General features: G+C 43.7%; 1 protein-coding gene across 2 annotated transcripts in view; it reads left to right on the top strand.

Moving 5' to 3' along the window:
• Nucleotides 1–2432: 2432 nt before the first annotated feature.
• The window catches only part of GPR137C (G protein-coupled receptor 137C), a 29339-nt gene continuing 9182 nt past the window's right edge, over nt 2433–22589 (top strand). The window contains exons 1-4 of one of the 2 annotated variants that reach the window (XM_078868204.1): nt 2433–3746; nt 7481–7530; nt 10833–11061; nt 21619–21759. In XM_078868204.1, coding sequence (XP_078724330.1) covers nt 3285–3746; nt 7481–7530; nt 10833–11061; nt 21619–21759 — 882 coding nt within the window. In that variant the 5' untranslated portion in view covers nt 2433–3284. The remainder of the gene's footprint in view (nt 3747–7480; nt 7531–10832; nt 11062–21618; nt 21760–22589) is intronic. The other variant, XM_078868205.1, reaches the window with a different exon arrangement.

Below are 22589 nucleotides of genomic sequence, written 5' to 3'. Positions count from 1 at the left end.
CATCAACTGCAGTCACAAAAAAGAGCAATATATATACAGTTGTGCGTGATTGATGGTGTGCTTTTAATATCCCATCAGGCTGTCTAACTTTTTTTTTGCTTAATTCTGCCCTTCGTGTGGCGCTCGTTAACGATAAAGGCCCAGCCCTGCAATTGCTCACTCACCCCGCTGCTGTAATACAAGTATATTAATCAAATATAATTTAATGATTTATCCAGGAGAGAGCCTCACTGAGTCGTATGATTATTTTTTCTAGGAGGGTCCTGCTGCTACATTCGATCTTATTTTAAGATTCTTTCAACCAATGCATGACTTGTTCATTATTATTGTTGTTGTTGTTGCACGCATGGGAGGAAACCGGAGCACCCACAGAAACGTCGGACATCATACCGAACAACACATTTGGTACAACTCGAAAACACACGGGAGAGATTACTACGGCAACAATCGCGAAAACCTTCAGGAATTCCAGGAATGGTCGGGATGGGGAACGCTCCGAGCGAAGAACGCTCCGGTTAAATGAGATAGGAGGGGTGTTCTTCGCAAATTTTCAGAGGTGGGTCACTTTCGCCGATAAGACATCGCCAGTGTGTGCGAGGGTTGCCACACATAATTTGAAACCTTTGGGGTTTGACAGCAGCACGATGATGATGATGCGGGGTGGGTGAATTCACCATTAATGTATTGTCGGGGGTTTGCACTAAAGGTCACCAGGGGCTGCCAGTGGCCGACGAGCCTTGCAATGAAGATTAACTGCTCGAAGGGGTGGAGGGAGTGACGGGTCAGGCGGGGAATGATAAGGAACTGAAAGAGCGAGTGTTTCAATGCTCGCGTGGGTGGGAGTTGTGCGTATGTTATACTGTACTAGCTTTACTACCCGGCTTCGCCCGGGACTTGGAATCTTGTCTTGGATTAATCGGCCTACGCGGAGGGTTGGGGGGGGATGCGTGACGTCAGTAGGCACACTGCGTGACGCTGCCGCATGCGGGTGACATCACAGATGTGACGTCACCACTCACTTGCCGTGAAAAATATATCCATTATCTACTTTTATACTTTTTGCATTGTGTGCAGTCTGGAAGCTACCCGCATGCCAAATTTCAAGTTTGTTGCATGTCGTGAAGTATGCTAAACATTTCGCAAAGACACACATATTCACAAATTTCCCTTTTAAATACAGGATGTTTAAAAAGATGGACCAAATTTCAAAGCTGTATATTTCACGATGGCAACACGTTACAATTACACAAACAGTTACAAACGGTTTAATGAGTTATCAAGTTTTATTAACCATTTTATAAATGCTCGATGTGCCCTCCACCTGCTGTACGGACAACATCGAGACGATCGTTGAATTCTTCCCAATCCCCTCTCAAAGTGTCTTCTTCCACTGAAGTCACCGCTGCCGTGATTCTGTTGTTTAGGTCATCCAGACGAGTCGCTAATGGTGGCACAAAAACACCACGGGCCTTTGACGTATCCCCACAATAAAAAGTCGCAGGGTGTGATGATGTCTGGGGATCTTGGGGGCCAAGAGTGTAGCGCCAATTCTTGGGTCCTGTGCGACCTCTCCAACGTTGAGGCAGTGTGTCTTGCGAATGACTGAGGCTAGGGGCTGTTTGTGCGCTGGGAGAGGCATACAGTGATAATAATTTGAAACTCTATGCCCCGCCCTTTCAAGTGGTAAGAGTTTCATTCATGGGCGGTTCGTGGTTGCAGAAATATAGCGATTTCAAATTGGTTCCATCCTTTTGAAACATCCTGTATGTAGATGTATTTACAACGCGTCTTAGGTGAGTGAGGAACGGTGGCGCCGTGGTTGGCGCACTGCGCTACGATATCTGAATCGGTCGTCGTCCTTTAACAGACTGTTGGGGCGAGGGGTGGGTGGCCAACACCAGACCCGGCCGTCTTTGTCTCCCCAGTACTGTTTATTTACACACCGCACCAGATACTACTTTTTTAAAGGCTGAGTCGACTTAGGGCAGGCCCAGGAGCGATTCCGATATACGTCACCGAATTTGGCCATTAAAATAACACCTGTCAACCGATACGGTTTACCCGTATTTATTGTACATGGAAATTGAGTTTTCAGGTCCATACGGCGTACAGCTGTTTCAATACGGGGCAAAAAAAATTGTCCATTTGTGTTTCTCCCTTGTGATGTTGGACTTTGTAGGATGAACGTTGATATTTATGAGGGGCGCGGGGTGACCAACAAGGTCTGAATTGTTCTGCAATAAGGTAGGGCACTGATAAGGGGTTGACAGGTCTGTGAGAGCTTAACGAACTCTGCTCGACCGGGCTTTGAAGCGCAGTGCGCTAACCGCCGCACCACCGCTCCCCCCCTCAACCTGAACCCCGCCCACGCGAGTGACTCAACCGAGAACCCAAGAAACTTTAAAGGGCCAGTCTCGCGCATGCGCACGGGATTACCGGAAGTGCGGCGGTGGACGACCGGAAGTTAGTCGGGCTGCGCGCTCGCGGCGTTACGCGCGCTTTTGCGTTTAATTTTTAATTTTTCGTTTCTCTTCTCCCTTTCTCACAAAGTTTCTGTTTTCCATTTCCTTCCCCAAGCCTTCGCACTCATGGGCCTGTTAGGAAACCGCCGCGATCGGATACATTCGCAGTAATTGTATTTCTTTTTTCACGCACACATTTTTTTTTTACCTCAGATTTCAAATGTTGTGACGGACGGGCGGAGGGGCATTTAAAAGATGTAGTCCGCGCAAGAAGTTCAACAACAACAGTCGTCGTAAACGTAACGCGTTCACGCATTTACTTGACATTACTAGGTGATGAAGTACTGAGATATTAATTTTAAATTGCTAAAATAAACACAGTTCTGACGTAAAATTTAAATACGCTGCATGGCAAGTGTTGAAACGTTGTTTCGTTTAAGTAATTACGCGAACGCATTTTGGCGTAGTTAAATACGTTTTATGCTCGAGGTCATGTAATCGTTAACATACAACACGTAGCCACCAACAGGAACTGCAGTTCCAGTGGTATTGTACTAACAAACCATAGCAACCATCAGAAGAGGAATAATATATCACGATTAACGTAATACAGTAGGAATATATCAACAATCTCGCATCACCAACAGCACAATAGAACCTAGTGTTACTACAACGTAATACCTCAACATTGGCTCGTTTGCTATAACCAACCAACCAACTCTTATCAACTTTAGTACGGGTACAGAACTAGTAGTAATCAACTCCAGGACTTCACCCTACTCCGTGTACGCGTGTTGCCCCGCGGCAATTTGGTCTTAAACCATGTCTCTGTGGCTGTCGATGGCCATGTTAGCAGCACCCTCACAACCACCACCTCCTCTATCATCCTCGTCGTCTTCATCATCACCACCACAACCCCCTTCAACGTGGGCACGCGGTGGCGACGTCCCGGGCCCTCCAGCTCCTGTAGGGCCCGCAGTGCCTCCGTCGGTAGCCACGGCTCTCACGGGCCTCTTCACGGGCCTCTACGGGCTACTCTTCCTCTGTGTCTACCTGCAGCTGTGGCTGGTGCTCAGGTACAGGTACAAGCGCTTTAGTTTCCAGACCGTCTTCCTGGCCCTGTGCCTCCTCTGGGCCGGCCTCAGGGCCACGCTCTTCGTGTTCTACTTCGAAAACTGCCAGGCGGCAAATCGTCTGGGGGCATTCGCCTTCTGGCTCCTCTACTGCTGCCCCGTGTGCCTGCAGTTCTTCACGCTATGCCTCCTCAACTTGTACTTCTCACAGGTACTGTGGTGGTGGTGTTGTTATGCTGTACGCGCGTGTGTTCAGGGCCTTCACCTTATGACTAGTCGGCCCACTAATGAGTACTCTGGTGCGGTAAAAAAAACATCAGCATTGGGGGAGACAAAGGCGGTCGGGCGTGGTGCTGGTCACCCACCCCGTCGTGTGCCGTGCCGGCCTTCATAGGTGCTACTCGCTAACAGCACTTGTCCCTACAGTCTGTTAAAGCTATACGGGGGATATTTGTGTGTTGTCTGGCCTGGGGAGCGGTAGTGTCGTCGTGGTCAGCGCGCTTCGCTACTCGAGTTCAATTCAAGCTCACGACCAACAACACCGGTGACGATTATCTGAACCAGTCCCGGGACTCCCCTAGGTCGACTCGGTCACCAATGAGTACGTAGTGCGGTGTGTAAAACATCAGCACTGGGAAGACAAAGGCGGCCTGGCGTAGTTGCTGGTCACCCGAACCCCTCGTGTGCCATGCCAGCATTTCAAAAATTATTTCATAAATGCTCCTTAACAGAGCACTTTCCCCAACAGTCTGTTTAGGTCTTTATGGACTGACTGGCCTACCAGAGGTCTTCAAATCGAGGTAGTTTGGTGTAGTGTGTAAATACTTTTGCTCGGTGAGATAATGGTGTCGTATTTGTGTATACCACATGCGTGCTTGTGCGTGTGTGTATTCAAGGTGCACGTAGCTTGGAACGAGCGACGTGGAGACGTTTTTGTTGGTATTTTATTTGGTGTTGGGTCTCCCCCAGGTCTTGCACGAGTATAGGACCCGATGTGTGTACACTTCAGCACTAAGGAGACAGCTGTGTGGGTGGGCTAGTCACACCACCCAGTTGCGGGCCTTAATTGGTGTTTGCGAACAGCATCTTGCCCATCAGTTGTGTGTGGCTTCAAATTAAAACCAAATTTTCGTGATGAATTGTGGATGTTCTTGTTGAGGCTATCGCCCAGGTGAGGTGATGGTGCTACGATCCTGGCCACCTGATTCCTGGATATGAGCAACATCTTCCTCAAAATCATGATCACCATCGCTGGGATAATCTTAAATAGAATGTGTATCATCATTGGTATTTATATCATGTGCATTATCTTCACTTTTACCATTACAATTATCTGCATTATGGTCATCCTCACAATTTCGGACCTCGGTTGAGCTGTCATCTTCACCATGGTCACCATTATCATATTTATCAATGTCATCGTATGAATACTGTAATCCATGGAATAAATAATCAGCTTAACATCTTCACTGGCGCTATTTTAATAATTAAAAATGTAATCGTTTTGCTGCCATTTTTTGCATCGCTGTGTTAAGCTTCATCATTGCCATCTGTAAAATTGTCATTAAAGCTTATCATCATTCTCATCATCTTTACCACAATGAGGTTAATCAACATCATCTTTACTTGAAGAGACTTTTAATCTCATCTTTATGCAGGGCTGTTATTTATTTCATTTTTATTTCATAAATAACTCTCTTAAGAGGCTTTGTGAGTCAGCGGGCTCTTAGGGTGTTTAAAGTAAACAATTATGTTTTATTACTCCCACGATTTATCTCCTACCAATGGGATAATGAAAATAAATTATATCTAAGTTGCTGTTTATTCTCATCACACCGCTGCACAAAACAGCCGTTGTTATTTATGGCCTCTCACCTGGCTTGAGGTATTTATTCGTGTGTATTGTCTCCTGCAGGCCTATACTTAATTTGGAGCTTTCGTGACTGCAGGAATTACTCTGTGGTTCTTTCGGTAAAGTCACGTATAAAGAGAAAATAATAAATTAAATACTAGCATACGACGTTTCGATTGCAACACAAGCAATCATCATCAGGTATAAATGAAATAGAAACACAAATCTAGTATACTTAGAAATGTAATGTAATACAACAGAGTCGGATAACATAACAGTCAACACCCTACCTGGTTGATTACGTTCTTCCTGAGAATGCTAAATTTTAGAGAGAGATAAAACACAGAACCAGAGACATATAGACAGACATATAAGTAGAGACAGATATCACAGAGATACATAGAGAGAGTGCCTATGTTTGTCTCTATGTTTGTCTCTCTCTATGTATCTCTGTGATATCTGTCTCTACTTATATGTCTGTCTAATTGTCTCTGGTTCTGTGTTTTATCTCTCTCTCAAATTTTGCATTCTCAGGAAGATCGTAATCAACCAGGTAGGGTGTTGACTGTTATGTTATCCGACTCTGTTGTATTACATTTCTAAGTATACTAGATTTGTGTTTCTATTTCATTTATACCTGATGATGATTGCTTGTGTTGCAATCGAAACGTCGTATGCTAGTATTTAATTTATTATTTTCTATTTATACGTCACTTTACCGAAAGAACCAAAGAGTAATTCCTGCAAGCCTCTCACTTGCGTTTAGGTGAACGCCATCGATTAAGGCACAAATGACTGCCTGTGTTCGGACCGATTAATGTGGTGATGGATTTGTGATTGCTGTGCTTCAGCCAGTGCCCTTAGAGACCCAGCATATTGTTTACACCGGCATCCACTGGGTTTAGTCGGGAACATTCTCGGCCTTGAATATTACTTGGTGTATTTTCCAAATAGGTCGAGGCCAGCTGGCCAGCTGGCCAGCTTGCCTCAAGGCTCTGCTTGTGTGTGTGTATCTTTCCCAAGTTTGCCAACTTCGCTTGTTTGGTTACACTTTGCTGAACAAACCGATGTTATTTCGGAGCTTTGCAGGTCGGCAGCTGTCAACAAACTTGCCGCAGTGTAAACGCACAATGCAATTAACACCGGCAAACAATCACACTCATCTGTCCCCCACACTGCTCTCTTGACCATAGTCCTTCAGCACAGCAACATTGGGTAGAATATTTTAAGCTAATCTCACACAAAATAATCATTACCATCATGGAGAATATAAGTTAAGCAACTTATAATCGGACAATATGCCTCTATCACGCATATGTCTATCATATCAAAAAATACAATATTTTCACATTCCATGAGCCACACGGTCTACGAGAATGTATAGTTTCGGTGACATTTGGTTAAATACCAGCAAACTCTGAACTGGTTTTGACATTTAGTGTCGTCAGCAGAGTCGCTTGACTGCTGAGATTTGTTGCCAATAAACATCTGGCAGTTCACCACCATTGGTTCAAGCAAGTGTGACTGCCGATGCAACACTAAATGTCGAAACCAGTTCAGTAATGTTGAACCAATCCTGCTCATTTGGAAGCACGTGCTTTTTATGTGTGTGTATGCCTTGTGTTCATTCGTTGTTGTGATGGAAGAGCACATTATTGTCTTTATTGTTCTTGCCTTTATTAAAACAAAGTTAAAAGAAAAGCCATTAGCTTTGTCTCTCCTGTCACTGGCACCATTCAACCTTAAGTGAAAGAAGGGATGAGTTACCCATCTGGTTATTGTGTCACTTGAAATCAAGACCTAAATGAACAAATGCTAAATCCAAACCTTAATGCTTTGTTGATGTGCAGCTATTAGTTTTGAAGATGTGTAGTTTTCAACAACAAAAACGCGTAAGGCTTGCACTAATTGCAGCAGTAATTTTCCTGAGCAGTTACATGGAAAATGAACATGCGCAAATTGTTTGCCAACGGAGCAATACAAGAGTTTCATAGAATAGTGCTAATCAAGATGCATGTATTTGTGTCCCTATTTAATGATCATAACATTGTCGAGTTTTGTTGCAAATATTACGTCTTTGTTTCTAATTTCAGATGGTAATAAGAGCAAAATCGAAGCACGCTGAAGAGCAACATAAAAACAAGTAAGAATGAGTACCTGGGAAACTTTCCAATTGTTTGAAACATACACAAGCGTGTGGATGTTATTAAAACTAGTGACAAAATCACACGGCCGAATTCCTGGCAATCTGCATTGCTGATTTAAAAACCTCATGGAGCAACGACTGTGTTCCACGAAGCTGTTTTAATGAGGCAAATCAGAGCAGGCTAATTTCTGCAAGTCACAGTGATGCATTTTTTTTTATTGCGTGTGAGTTAGGCACTCATTGCTAATCCACCATGCAGCCCATTTGTTTTCTCAGCTGTGCTGAGGGCAGCAGTCCTGCTGATGTTGTCCATTCAACTTCCTGGCTGTAAATCCATTGTTGTGTGTGAGCTCTTGAGCACGCAAAAAAAATCTGCATTGTTTTGGTTTTACACGTGTATATTTATATTAGGTTTTTCTTTTGTGTGCCGAACAGGCGTGGGGTGAAGGTTGGTGTATTATGTAAAGTTGTGGGGTGAGGTTTGGTGTGTTATGTAAAGTTCTGAAACTCCGAAACATCCTGCTGGGATGTGATGTTGTCAGGAGGTACAGCAAATGGGTTTGGGAACCATCTACATCACAAAAGATTTTGGTGTTATCACCTAGTACACTTGGTACCTATTCTGCAGATACTTGAGTTTCCTCCCACACAAAGCAAAACATGCTTTTTAAACATTAGCCAAATATCCCAATGCAAAACCCTCCTGATAATGAGACTCATCATAATGAGCATTGGGACTTTCCTGGGTAAGTAAATAAATGGAGCTATGCACCATGTGATTAAACATTCATTTTATGGACTGGAAATGAAGAGCACTTTCTTTCAAATATGAGCCAAGGACTTCCAATCCTTGTTCATGTTTGTGTATATGATATGGCTGGGTTTCTTTAATAAACAGACAGAAAGTCTGCTGGAAATGCAGTGGAACCCGTAGCTAACGTTATTAAAGTGGACCAGAAAAATGGAATGCTCGATCTGGGGAAAATTGGATTTGGAAATTCGGGAACAATATTTGTGATCGTAAAGATAGTTTTCCCATGCTTGAGCTACGAATTCAGGTCATGTGCAGGTGTAAGACAGAGTTAATGGAAACTGCTTTACAAAACTATTACTGGTAGGAACGAAGTGGACCAGACCACCAATAGATTAATGTGTCCGTCCGCGTTTGTCCGTCCGTCCGCGTTTGTCCGTCCGTCCATCAACATCGCCCCCTACTGCAAACACTTGGCATGACCCTGTCCGACAAGATGGCCACCCGCTCCCCCTGCGATCTGTGAATTAAACAAGATGGCCGTCGCTTCCGGCGCATCACGGCAAAACTTTAAACTTCGCTTCAAAATTACTTTACTGAAACGCAGCACGTTTTTTTTAACACAGACAAGAAACATTTATTAACACAGAGACGAGATACATTTAATCGCCTTATTTGTGCACGAAAAGCACGGCGCGAGGCCTAGTGCGGCAGGCTTCACGAGGCCTAGTTCGGCAGGCTTATTAACACAGAGATGAAACGCAGCACGTTTATTTAAAAAAAAATTACTTTACTGAAACGCAGCATGTTTTTTTAACACAGAGACAAGAAACATTTATTAACACAGAGACGAGATACATTTAATCGCCTTATGTGTGCACGAAAAGCACGGCGCGAGGCCTAGTGCGGCAGGCTTCGCGAGGCCTAGTGCGGGAGGCTTATTAACACAGAGATGAAACGCAGCACGTTTATTGTTGTTGTTGTTGTGCATATTGGCAGTGGTGCCTGACTCGGCTGAATCTGCAGCCCGGCAGTGGCAGAGCGGAGGCAGCGAGAGGCCTCGTCGCTGCTGCTATTCACTCGCTTATAGTTCTACCGTGTTCACTACATCTCTGTCGTGTTCACTACATCTGCTGTGTTCACTACATCTCTGCCGTGTTCACTATCATCTCTACATCTCTGTCGTGTTCACTATCATCTCTACATCTCTGTCGTGTTCACTACATCTCTGTCGTGTTCACTATCATCTCTACATCTCTGTCGTGTTCACTATATCTCTGTCGTGTTCACTATATCTCTGTCGTGTTCACTATCATCTCTACATCTGTCGTGTTCACTACATCTCTGCCGTGTTCACCACATCTCTGCCATGTTCACATCTCTGTCGTGTTCACCACATCTCTGCCGTGTTCACTACATCTCTGCCGTGTTCACTACATCTGCTGTGTTCACTACATCTCTGCCGTGTTCACTATCATCTCTACATCTCTGTCGTGTTCACTACATCTCTGTCGTGTTCACTACATCTCTGTCGTGTTTACTACATCTCTGCCGTGTTCACTACATCTCTGCCGTGTTCACTACATCTCTGCCGTGTTCACTACATCTCTGCCGTGTTCACTACATCTGTTGTGTTCACTACATCTGCTGTGTTCACTACATCTCTGCCGTGTTCACTACATCTCTGCCGTGTTCACTACATCTGCCGTGTTCACTACATCTGCCGTGTTCACCACATCTCTGCCGTGTTCACCACATCTCTGCCGTGTTCACCACATCTCTGCCGTGTTCACCACATCTCTGCCGTGTTCACCACATCTCTGCCGTGTTCACTACATCGTATTCACACGCAAGTATTTCTACTTGTGCTGCAATCTTTGATTATTTAGCTGCTGGCTGCATGTTTGGTGGCGATGCTACCGTTATAGCAGCACCAACTGCGGTTGGTTCTGGGTCCATGGAAACGACGCTTTTCACTGCGAGTTTGTAAAGGGTTCCAGCAGCAAATGCGGTCTCTGTTTCAGCAAGCATCTTTTCAATGTGGGCGTCCAGACAACCATTGGGGTCTTCAAAGTCGTGGTTGTTTTCGGTATCCATGTCGGGCGCGCGAATAAAAACTCGAAGTGCCAAACAAACACTGCTCAATGTAGTACTGTTATATGAATATGCAAAACGCCCGTTTATTCAACTCTATGTAGACGACATAAAATGCACCAAGGTGCCGTTTATTCCCTCTATTTTATTTCACCTTTATACTAGTAAATGCATTCGAGTTTCCCCATCTAAGGTCAATTAATCTCAGATGTAATCGTTTGGAAATGAAAGACTACGAGTCTTTAAATCTCACAGCGTTTCTTGTCAAAACAAACACTTTTAATTAACGTTACACTAGAATACAGTAATTTTTTCTTTAACTCCTCTATACCTGGTCGATATCCCTGTACCGGTACTAAGTATTATTCCTACCAGCCCACCCCGCAGGGTCCTGTTAAATCATTATTATTTGTCCTCCTTTTGCGTGTGTACGTCTGTCTCTTTCTCGAAATAGCCGGGTGCTCAGAGGGGTGCTGCTGCTCGCCTCGCTGCTCTTCCTGGCGGTGAACGTGTCCTGCGCCGTCCTCGTGGCGGGCGGCCCCTCCTACATGGTGCTCAAGCGGCTGGTGCTGCTGCGCGTGCTGGTCAACGATGTGCTGTTTGTGGCGTGCGCCGTGGGGCTCGCCATTTGCATCTGGCAGATGGCCAAGCTGCCCGCCACGGGGATCTACCTGGAGTCTAAGGTGCGGGTCGGGCTGAAGCCAGGTCGGAGCTTAGAGCCAATTAAAACTATAAATTATTTGGATTTTACCAGGTAAGGCCCACTGAGCTATATAGCCCTTTATCAGAGGCGACCTGGCCACAAATGATAGCTCAACGAAGTGGCTTATCACGTGGATATTTATAGCAGCCAAATACTCTAAACGCATGTCACTTCGAAAAGTTGAGGGGAAAACTGGAGGCCCCGGAAAAAAATCCACGTGACTCCAAATATACAATTCTTTGGGGGGTCAGAGAGCAAGAATTTGGGGTTAAGAGCTGGTGGGCATGTGTTAAAAAAACATGTTTAATGTGTATGTTGTTGCAGCCAATGTTACGATTGGGAATTTTCCTTTTGGTCAGGACACATAATGATGCTGTCATAAGACCCTCCACCACGTGACGTTGCCAAACAATATTGTCAAGTGTGCAAGCGTTTAACTTATTGTTTCAGCTCACTGGTATTTAGCGATTAGATTTTATGTTTCGATTGAAACTGGGCCAAGCGTTTTCGGGACAGAATCCAGGTAGTCTGATTTCCCAGATGCTTGAAATCCAAGAAGTCTGACTGCACGTGACATTTCACATTTTTTTTGGTCGATCATTACGTGGCCTAACCCAAGTATCAGTTATGAATTGTGTATAAAATATCGTTTGCAGGCGGTAGGCCCCACTCCTAGGGTAGGAGCTAGTGTCAGGTGGCTAGAGCAGGAGGGAAACAAGTGATAGTGAGGAATGGTCACATCAACGACCTTGGCTGTTTTGGCCACTTGTGCTTGCTTTGATTCAGTTAACCTGCTTGGGTGGCTGTATTGCAGAGGAGGGTCGGGTTAGCCCACAGGATTAAAATAATGAACTCCACTTTGTGGAACTCTTTTTTTGGTTATGCTGTGGGTGGAGAGGTCCCTTTCACAGGAATGTGGAGTTTACACCAATTGCTCAGAGATGTTCACTGCCGAATGCTTGTTTTTAAGCATGGAGACGCTTTTTGTAGCTTTTTTTTGCTATTGGGGTAAAGGTTTTAGGTCAAGGATGTTATATTGTTTGCAACAAGGGCTTTGTGTGGTTTTCGCAAAAGGGTTTATTGCGAGGGGTGGTGCATGTGCCTGACGTTTCACCTAAACAGTTAATGTTTATTTTATTTTTATTTCAAGCTTTACTCTTATGACATGAAGGGATTTTTAATTTAAAATACATAAATATAAACTTAATGTAAAGTAACATTGGATAACTTCCCCCCCCCCCTAAATTATGAATGTAACACTGTATTTACTGCACAGCTACAAGCTGGTTTCAAACGTGCTTAAGTTGGAGTTAAAAATTAACACCCAAGCCTATAGAGGCTGGCAAAATATGTAACTAAAAATACTAAAGCATAACATGCGGGGTTAACCCAGGGATTATAAATTGGCGAACTTTACATGGCATGTTCGGTCTGCAGGCCACACTCGCCTCGACATGTCTGGGCAGATCTCATTAAACAATCGGCATCGTTGAGAAATGGACACAAAACTCCCAACAGACCTCGTTAGACTTTTGCATATAGCAAATTTAATTAGGCACTTACCGCTAGCTGCATTCATTATTTGTCAAACTAAAAAAATGTATTGTTCAGTATTTACACCTTAATTTTTTTCATCTGTGGGGCTTGCACACTGTTGTGTTTCATGAAACTTATGGATTTGTTGTTACAGAGCAACACAGTCAAAAGTGATATAATTAATTCCTCCATAAAAATGTATTCTTATGCTCACGGTAAAAGTTATTTGCGATTGATGCAAATGTTATGCGACATGTTTGAAATACACTAATGGTCAGTATAAATATAGCAAATTGTTCAAAGGATTCTCTACAAAGGCATTCCTTCTAAGGAGTCTACAAAGGAGTACGATTGAGGCATACAAATGAGATGCTACAAAAAAGATATAATTAACAAGATAGTGTTGACTGGGCGTACATGTGGTGTTACAAATGATATGGCCTTACAAAGTGACGGTTTGAGACTGAGGGATTTGACATATATACTAACAGTATAACGTTGAAAACAAAACAGTTCTTGGATCGTGCCCCAGAATTGTGACATGCAACGGAGTCGATCGTTAAGTGTCTTAAAACTTGACAGAGATTTGGAAACGCAAAAGAGAACTTCCATGGCCGCAAAAACGTCATGCTTATATGGCAGCACAAACAACATGCCTACACGATGCTTTTTACCCGGGGGCGGGGTGGTGGCTATTGAGATACCCGACTGTCTGCTTTGGCACCTGTGGTTATTGTAGGGTTAATGGTGTGCAGTTTAGGAGGCTTAGTCGAGCAATGTTGACAAAGTGAGGCTGTCTAGCCGACACGCCCACATTTAATATTTTTAACTGCTTATTCAACCCCCCCCCAAACACAAATGTAACCTGTGCAGTGGGAAAATGAATGACCACACTGTTAAGTTTACAATATTTTGTCAATCTCCTGCTGAATGATGAGAGGGCCTCCCCCACACACCCTGTGCGAGTCGTGGAGGTTGTTTGTATGTACATATGTTGAACTTCTTTCACGCCGTACATAGCCAACCGTGCTAATCGGAGGTGCGGCCATACTTGACCACGCTGATCAGTGCGGGTTGGTGGAAGCGGTGGAGTGTGGACGTACGCACTTGGCAACAATGGATTTTGCTGCGCAGACTTCTGCTGCCAACCACATCGTTCCCCTACAAATGCTACGAAAATCAGATTGTTGTATGATGGTCACCCAACCAAGGCTGCTTAGTTTTCGAGATTGTACGTGTTCCAGCTGATATGGTCGTAGGCATTTTAACACTGTTTAAGTTTAGCTTATTTATAGCAGCCGTGAGTGTCTTTGTTATTCAGGCTGTTATGTCCCAAGGTGAAAAATAAATGAGTGGTAGAAACGTTTTACATTACCTTGTGAGCATGTGGCAATTCACAAGAATACCCCTAACGTCACAACCTTAAGCCCACAGTGCAACGTTTATTCACTGTTGGTCACACTCCATGTTGGTGCTTTTCAAACCACTTGTGTAGCATCTGCTACCTTTATAACCTAGGCCAATTTAAGTGGCTTAAAAATCCACGAAAACTATGTTTTTAAAATAAAATTATCTGCCGTACATGGTAAAAGTTTCATGGTATTTATTGTATGCAGTTCATAAGATGCAAAATATTTGAATGCGTTGGTTGTTGTTGACTTTTTCCTCCATTATTTTTGTTAACACCTCATTTGTGCAGCGAATATGGTCAGAAATGCATTTTCGTTCCTGTCCCCACCGCAGTAATTGTTGAAAATTGTCCAATCACGCAGGTGCGCCACCAATTTTTATCACTTATGTGCCTCCTCCCTCGTGTGCATAATGGTTGTGAAAGGAGAGGACAACGTGCCACTCGCTTTTAACACCCTCCCCCCCCCCATCAGCTGACCAGCCGGTCCTAAAATCTCACTCAGTCACGGGTGAAAGGAGTCGCAGTGACACACACAGAGCCCGTCGTCGGCTGAGATCCCTTTTCGTCGTCGCATCGATGTCGTTGACACGGGACGGGCTCGCTCGTGCCATCCCCATCGATTTGTAACTTTGGTTTTCGGGTGTCTGTTGCCCTTTCTCGTCACCTGCGCTCAGGGTTGAGCTTCTTGTGTTGCCAGTTAAGAGATTAAGTATTGATCATCAGTTGGAGCAGTAATGTTTTTACATCTCGCGTCAAGCCCTGCGTGCATCATAACTGGAATCAAACTCATAGTGCATTGCTGCTGAGAGTTACGGGTATTTCATAAAAAAAAACTCTGTTGGCTATCTTCACGTGCAAATAAATAAAGACCGTTTAGCCTATCGGTCTATTAGCTTTACAGACCAATATTTGCATTAATTTATTTAGACAGTGTACAGAGCTCTAATTATGTATGCTTTTATAATTACTTGAATGTCAGTCAGGACTCTTCCTGTTGTTTTATATCCATCACTCTGAAATACTATTGTATCCTCACCGCATCATGATCAGCTTAATTAAGATTGTTAACATATGTTGCTCAACTCGATTAAGAGAACTAACATGAGCCAGAGCAGTGTTTGCAGCCAATCTCTCGTGTCAGACCGGCTCAACGAGATGACATTGCAATAATTTATATTCTTGGTTCTTTCGGTAAAGTCACGTAGAAGGGAAATAATAAAATTATAAAAATATAAAACTATAAAAAAAATCTCACGACGTTTCGACTGCAACACAAGCAATCATCATCAAGTGTGACATCCACAGCAAAATTTGAAAATGTAAAATGTTCTTTTTTTATATTTTTGTTATTTTATTATTTTCGTTCTACGTGACTTTACCAAAAGAACCAATAATATGAATCCCTGCAGTCACGAAAGCTTTAAATCAAAATTGCAGAAATTTGTCATATTTGGAAACCGCTGTAGTGCTTTGTACTAAACGGCCACGACTATCTTAATGATGTTCAGAAAAAATATAATTTTTAGTTAGTCCTCATCAGTAGTACATACCATTGTCTTGTGTATGTACATTCACGTAATATTTTCACTTCCCCATATATAAAACACTGTACGCCAATACGCAATTGTCTCGGCTGGCAGGGCAAGACATTATTAAACAGTCATAACTTGGGAAATTCCCACCGAGAGGAGTTTGTTTTTCTTTATTATTATTGCAACATATTTTTAAGCCTTACCCACATCCCCCCAACTGCCAAGCCTGTAATAGGAGGTGCTGCAAAGAATGCTTGGTGCACCCTAGGCTCAGGATAACCCCGTGATGTTGTGTCGCGAAAGGAGCTGTTTTCTTAGTTGCCAAGATGTCTGGAGCTATTATTAACTTGTCTGACCACCGCAAAGCACCAACGCGTTATGCCTCTCTCTGCACAAGCATTGCGATTCACTGCTGCTTACCAACCACGCGTTTTCTCCCACATACGCGCGCGTTTTTAAAAAAATCTGAATTGTACATCGAAAACTTCCTCTTTCAAAATCTCGTGGCTCCCTGTGCGCGTATGTGTAGTGTGTGTGGGGAGCGGTGGCACAGCGGTTCGCGTGCTGCGCTATGAACCCAACAGAGACCCAAGTTCGATTGCCGCTCACGGCCAACACCAGTGAGGCTGTTTAGTAAATATCACCACTGGGGAGACAAAGGCGGCCGGGCGTGGTGTTGGCCACCCATCCCCCCATGTGCCGTGCCGGCCTTCATAGGTGCTCGCTAACAGCACTTGCCCCAACAGTCTGTTCAGGCTATACGGGGTGTCTTTGTAGTTCAACATAACACAATGCGGTCAACGTTGACATTTTTGCTTGGATTTTGCAACTTGGCGTTGGCGGGCTCTATATAGTAGTTGTAATAAAAAAGTATGTCTTAACAGAGGTTTTCGTAGCCAATATTACGATTCGTGATAGTTTTTTTTATATAAGACATCACCCCGTGATCAATTATAAATAATGTAATTTATTGATAACGAAGCCTCATAGTCTGAAGACTTTTTTCAAGGTCGGCCTTAAATTTGAGATTTAACCAAATCCTTTCTCAGGAGGGTTTTGCATGTGGGAGGAAACCGGAGGGCCCCCGTATAAAACCTATCGCACGTGCAAGAGGATAACATTAACCATATCCCAATTGGTAGACTTATTACTCGTTTGTTGTATGATATTTCACAAAAATCCGTTGTGCTCCAGAACCCTTGCCTGTGTACCACAAGCATTCGTGTCCACTCTCAGCTCGTTGAAAACACCGCACGTGTGGAAAATAAATCATCGCTGCTTTCCTGTCGCCCCAATTATAAAACGTCAGTCACTCCATGAATGAGGTGTTATGTGCGATATCGATTGTTAGTCAGATCAACATAGCCAGGTATCAAACTCAGATTTTCCAGGTTTGTAGCGCAGTGCTTTAACTGCTGCACCATTGCTCCACGAATCACCATCAAAGCGGGATCCAACAGCACTTCCATCACGGCTTTTTACTGACTGGCACATTACAAATATTGGATTGATTGATACGCAGACCTGAATTTAACATGAAAAATTAAGCAATAACAAACTATAAATAGTATTTTTCGATTTAAAGCTTTCGTGACTGCAGGGATTCATCTTCTTGGTTCTTTCGGTAAAGTCACGTAGAAGGGAAATAATAAAATAATAAAAATAAAACATAATAAAATACAATAATAAAATAATAAAAAGAAAACATAATAAAATACAATTCTCACGATGTTTCGGCCACAACGCAAGCAGCCGTCCTCAGGTGAAGAACAGGGCTGTCAGAAAGACAGCGTCTGAATTCTTTCTGACAGACCTGTTCTTCACCTGAGGACGACTGCTTGCGTTGTGGCCGAAACATCGCGAGAAATTGTATTTTATTATAATTTATTTTTATTATTTCCCTTCTACGTGACTATAAATAGTATTTAGCATCAATATAGGACACTGACATTTTCGGTCATGCTGGTTTTACTAACAGTTTAAAAGATGGCACGGAGAGAAAACTCGCGTGCCCCCTTTTGAGTGCCGTCCAGGTCTGCTTATTCGTTCATATTTAGTACAAGTGCACGCACCGATATGATCTAAACCACACAGTTTACTGGAGCAAGCAAAATAAACGCAGTATAACTTCCTCTTGGTCTCGTACACGGCTGCTCAAGGTCAGCGTTTTTGTTTTGCTGCCTCGGGTTAACTTAAGTGTGTACACCTCCTCCATTAGTGGGATGTGAGGCAGGAAGGTCCGAGTGGATGGGATGGATGTAGGGGATGCGATTTGGAAATGATTGAGCTGGAAAAACAGCATGCGGTTGTGCGAACCAATGTGTGCCATCTGTAGCCAGATGCAGGCAAACACAGTATCCAGATCACCGGTTTGAAAATTGGTGGTAAAATGTTTTCTTCTAATAAAAAAAATACGGATTGATTTACTGCCCTTTGTCAGCCAATTACTGGATAAAGCCGTGCCCATGCTGTGCCAGTCGTCGGGTTTAATGAAGCTGGGATGCACGACTGATTTGGAGATCACTCGCCACTGGAGAATCCAACTCAAAGTATATCTCAGTTGGCAAGGCCCTATTGAGCTATACAACACTTTTACGAGAACGACCACAGCCCAAGACATTCGGCAGTGGCGGCAGTTACAGGATATTGTAGGGTGGGAATGTGTAAAATAACAAGCGCAAAAACAATAATATTTACATGAATATGACTCGGGTCGCCGGATTTATATCGCAGTGAGCTGACGATTGTGCCACCGTTCTACCCGTTGTCACTATTATTTTTTGTATATCACCGGAGGTGTAATAATGCATCGATTAATTAATATTGATTCTTGAGCTTGCGGGAAACATATCGAATTGCATGTGTAAAAATCGATGTGTTTATTTTAATCCGCATGTGTTTTCTGTAATGGGTTCACGTGACCCCTTGTAGCCACGAGTGACGACTATATTCATCACAATGTAAAAAAAAAAAATTCTTTAATCGAATTGTGACAATTGTAGAATCACTGGGGGCAAGGTGGGAGTACAGGGGAATCGTTACACGTCTGCATATCACAATTTCAATGGAACATACAAGAAACAACTGTCCCCTGTCCTAATTTTCCCGGAAACATCTTTGAAATTCACTCTGCATCTCCCGAATCTATTGACTGGAAATCAAAACGTAAAACCGCACAAAAGCATGTTGCTATTCCTCCATACGACACAATCGTGCACTGCGTTACATTCAGGATTTTAAAGGCTGGTGACTTAAGACGTGCATACCATGCGCAAGTATGGGAACTTACTACCGGGTGACAATTTGCTCTCTGTCAAGGGAGACTTGGCGTGCAAATAATGGACAACAACATCCCATTGTCCACTCCTGAAATAACATGGCAATGGAATTATTTAGTAAGGTGGCATTACAGTGTGTTTGCGCAAAACAATCGGCTGCAGGTTTTGTGCAAATAAATTGCAATTTTTTTCATTTTACCGTTGGAAAACACTTTTTGACTAACAATTGGCTTTCTATCTCGATGTTTTGCAGCCTGTTATTTTATTTCCAGACGTTATGGTCGTGGAAATATTATATGTGTGCCAATTATGTCAGAGCTATCCAGTAATGGCTTTGTGATTTTTGAATGTAATGCTTTTACTAAAACATTATGTATAAAGCAATGAAAGTAATAATTCTTTTCCACTTTTATCATTATTAATGGAGCGGTATTATTGACTTTATTTTTTAAAATCCGTAACAGCATTTAACGGTTCTTTTTATTTGATACATATAATAATTGTACATTTTAGTGCTGTCTTCAGACGTGTGGCCCCAATGCAAGCTTAGCGGTTTGAGAATAACGCATCGAGAAGCCATCGTGTGCTGCGCGTTATAAAAGACCTGTTGTTTTATCTGTAGAGGTGCCAAATGCTGGCTCTTTTTAGAAGCGACTGGCCTTTCCCATTGGCCCCGTGGGGGTAAAGAAATGAAACAGGCGTTGCATAGACGATGACGTTCTTATGATGAAATTCTCAAACACGAGCGCATTTCGAGAAGGAAGAAAATATGATCTTCATTGAAGGGGGTGCTGGGGTGTGGCGCCTTGCAGATTATTTCCTACCAAAGGAGCGTGCTCAATAACCTTCGTACAATGCCCCCCCTGTTCAAATTTAAGCGAACACTGCAGAAGAAGAAAATAATGAAATTGCCATACATCTTGAGGACACGAAAGGCGTCACGCCGGCGTGCTGCGCCGTGCTCTCGCCCCCCGTGTCCCCCCCTTCACTCCACCGTCTCTACTGGACACAAGCTGCTATCCGCGGAGTTTATTTCGCAGCCCTTCCTGCAGATGCCTCGATGGTAATAGGGCAGTGGCGCAAAAATGTGTTCCCGCACGTAATTGCCCTCATTATAAAACATCGCAACCTGGCGACCGTACCCCGTTGCGGAGCGATTTGGAAAATGATGACGCTGTAATTACGGCCGATCAAAGGACACGTGTTCTGACCCCTCTTCTTCATCTATCATTCATGTTTAGATCTAAGTCTGCAAAGGAAGGCCACTGCAACCTGTTTATTACACAACTTCAACAGATTTACAAATTTAGTAAACATTATAATTGTCGGTTACTCCGTTTGGTTTATTGTTGTTTTTGTGGATATTGAGTATACTGTTTCAGAGATAGACCATAGCATATTACATACAACAACAATCGTTTGAGTGCTAAATTGCAGTGATGATTATTTTCTTGCCATTGTTCTTACAGTGCAATTGTTCAATATGCGCAGTCTGTATTTTCACGTGCATGTTTCTACCAAGCGTGGAGGTACACATGTTATACTGTATGTCCGTGTTTGTGTGTCAATGTGTGCACATGTGTCTGTGTGCACCCATGTTTCTTTCGGTCGTGAATGTGCCTGTGCGTGTACCCTGTGTTTATGCCCTGTGGTAGTCATTAGGTGTGTCTATCCATATGAACGTATCGGCAATACACCGCTGCAGCATAACACACCGGTCCTCCTAAAACAGTCTGACGATGTTGCTGTTGTCCTTGAGTAACTTGCACTTTCCCCATCAGAAGTTGCCATCGATTCATCTTCTTGGTTTTTTCGGTAAAGTCACGTAGAAGGGAAGTAATAAAATAATAAAAATAAAACATAATAAAATGAAACAATTCTCACGACGTTTCGGCCACAACGCAAGCAGCCGTCCTCAGGTGGACGGCTGCTTGCGTTGTGGCCGAAACGTCGTGAGAATTGTTTCATTTTATTATGTTTTATTTTTTTTATTTTATTACTTCCCTTCTACGTGACTTTACCGAAAAAACCAAGAAGATGAATCCCTGCAGTCACGAAAGCTTTAAATCGAAATTTGCCATCGATTCAGCAGCTGCTTCCCCATTTGAATGTGTGACATGAGTCATAATCTTTTGATACCACCGTCTGCCAAGAAATTATTTTGTAAATGAGTCAAGGAACCATCCAACCAAATCGAGCTGCTCATAACGTTCGTCTTCCGACTGCTTCGACATCACGAAAACTGATTTAAACGCACCCCCCGCAAAAATTTCTGGCCGGTGTTGTGAATCGTGGGAAAATAAATAATTATTTGGAACATTTTTCTTTTTTTCATACCGCACACCGATGTACCGCCAATACATTCATGTATGTCTGCATGTGTCCGTGCGTCCACTCTAACCACCGTACTATGGAGCAGTATTGCAGTGGTTACTGCTGTATGGAATTGTATTAGAGTGGTTAGCCAAAACCTAGATACCTGGTTGCGATAGCTGGCCAGCGTTAACATCAGTAGTAGAAAAGTGTGATCGGAACCAGCGCAGGACCTCCCATCGTTCGACTCGACCTTCGATGAATACCTGGTTCTGTGTGTCTACATCAGCACTGGGGAGACTGGCCACACCACCCGTTTGTGTGTACTATGCCAGCCATTATAATCTGTGCTCGCGAATAGCACTCGCAGCAACAGCCTGTAAAAGGCTACACCGGGAGTCTTTGTCCATGAGCTTGCCTAACTGGACGCCCACCTCCCGTGCATGTGCTCGTTTGCCTGCGAGCAGGGCACGTCCGTGTGCCAGGCGGTGACGGTGGGCACGCTGGTGATCCTGCTGTACGCCACACGCGCCTGCTACAACCTGGTGGTGCTCGCCAAGTCCGCTCCAGGATCCTTCAACTACGACTGGTACAACGTGTCCGACCAGGTACCGCAACACGGCTGTGGCCAATTGCAAGCTATAATCTCAACCCCGTTTGTGTGTTCCTATTATATAGTTAGGGCGTGCCTGTTATTAACACACCTATTGCCAAGCATCATGAGATCCGAAAGCAATTATACTTTTTGTGGCAGTGGTATTTTTTTTTAGAAATACTGCTGGCATAGTGGTTAGGGCATCGCACTATAAGAAGCTGTCAAAACAGTGTTGGATAGTTGACAAAGCTTTAAATCCTTGGCAAGTGATATCTGAAACCTGTCATGTTGTCCCCTCTTTTTTTGTATTAACTGCACTGACCAACATGGTTAAGTATGGTCAAAGAACCCCCACCCCCCGTGACCAACACAGCAATGTAGTGGATTGACAAAGGGCTTTGAAAAAGTAAAGTGCATTTTTTCTAACGCACCAAGCATCAGCTTACAGGCAGAGGTGGCAGGCAGTGGTTCAGATGGAGGCCAAAGGGCAGCGGGGAGATATGTGACAGGCAAGAAGAGGTGGGAGTGGGTGGGTGGGTGGAGGGCCGGCAAGGGGCTGTCAGGCAGGGGCAGTGAGAGGGGCAGGTGGTGGTGGAGGGTAGCAGTTGGCCAGAAGGCAGGCGGAGGGAGAGTTCTTTATTAGGCAGAGGAAAAGTGGTGAGCAACTTGGGTTGAGTGTCTTTTTTAGGGATGGAAGATCACCATACTGGCAGTGTTATTTATGTTTTTTACTGTACTGGCAATAATTTGGACTGGTTTGAATGAAAGTAGTTTTGAATTAATAGTTTAAATTCATTTAAAGTTTGTGGCTGTCTTTGTGTGTGAAACGTTGCTTGCGTTCAT

The sequence above is a fragment of the Lampetra fluviatilis genome, chromosome 25, assembly GCF_964198595.1.
Source record: "Lampetra fluviatilis chromosome 25, kcLamFluv1.1, whole genome shotgun sequence".
Taxonomy (NCBI): Eukaryota; Metazoa; Chordata; class Hyperoartia; order Petromyzontiformes; family Petromyzontidae; genus Lampetra; species Lampetra fluviatilis.
Note: the sequence above shows the minus strand (reverse complement) of the source record. Positions and strands in the feature narration are given on the sequence as shown.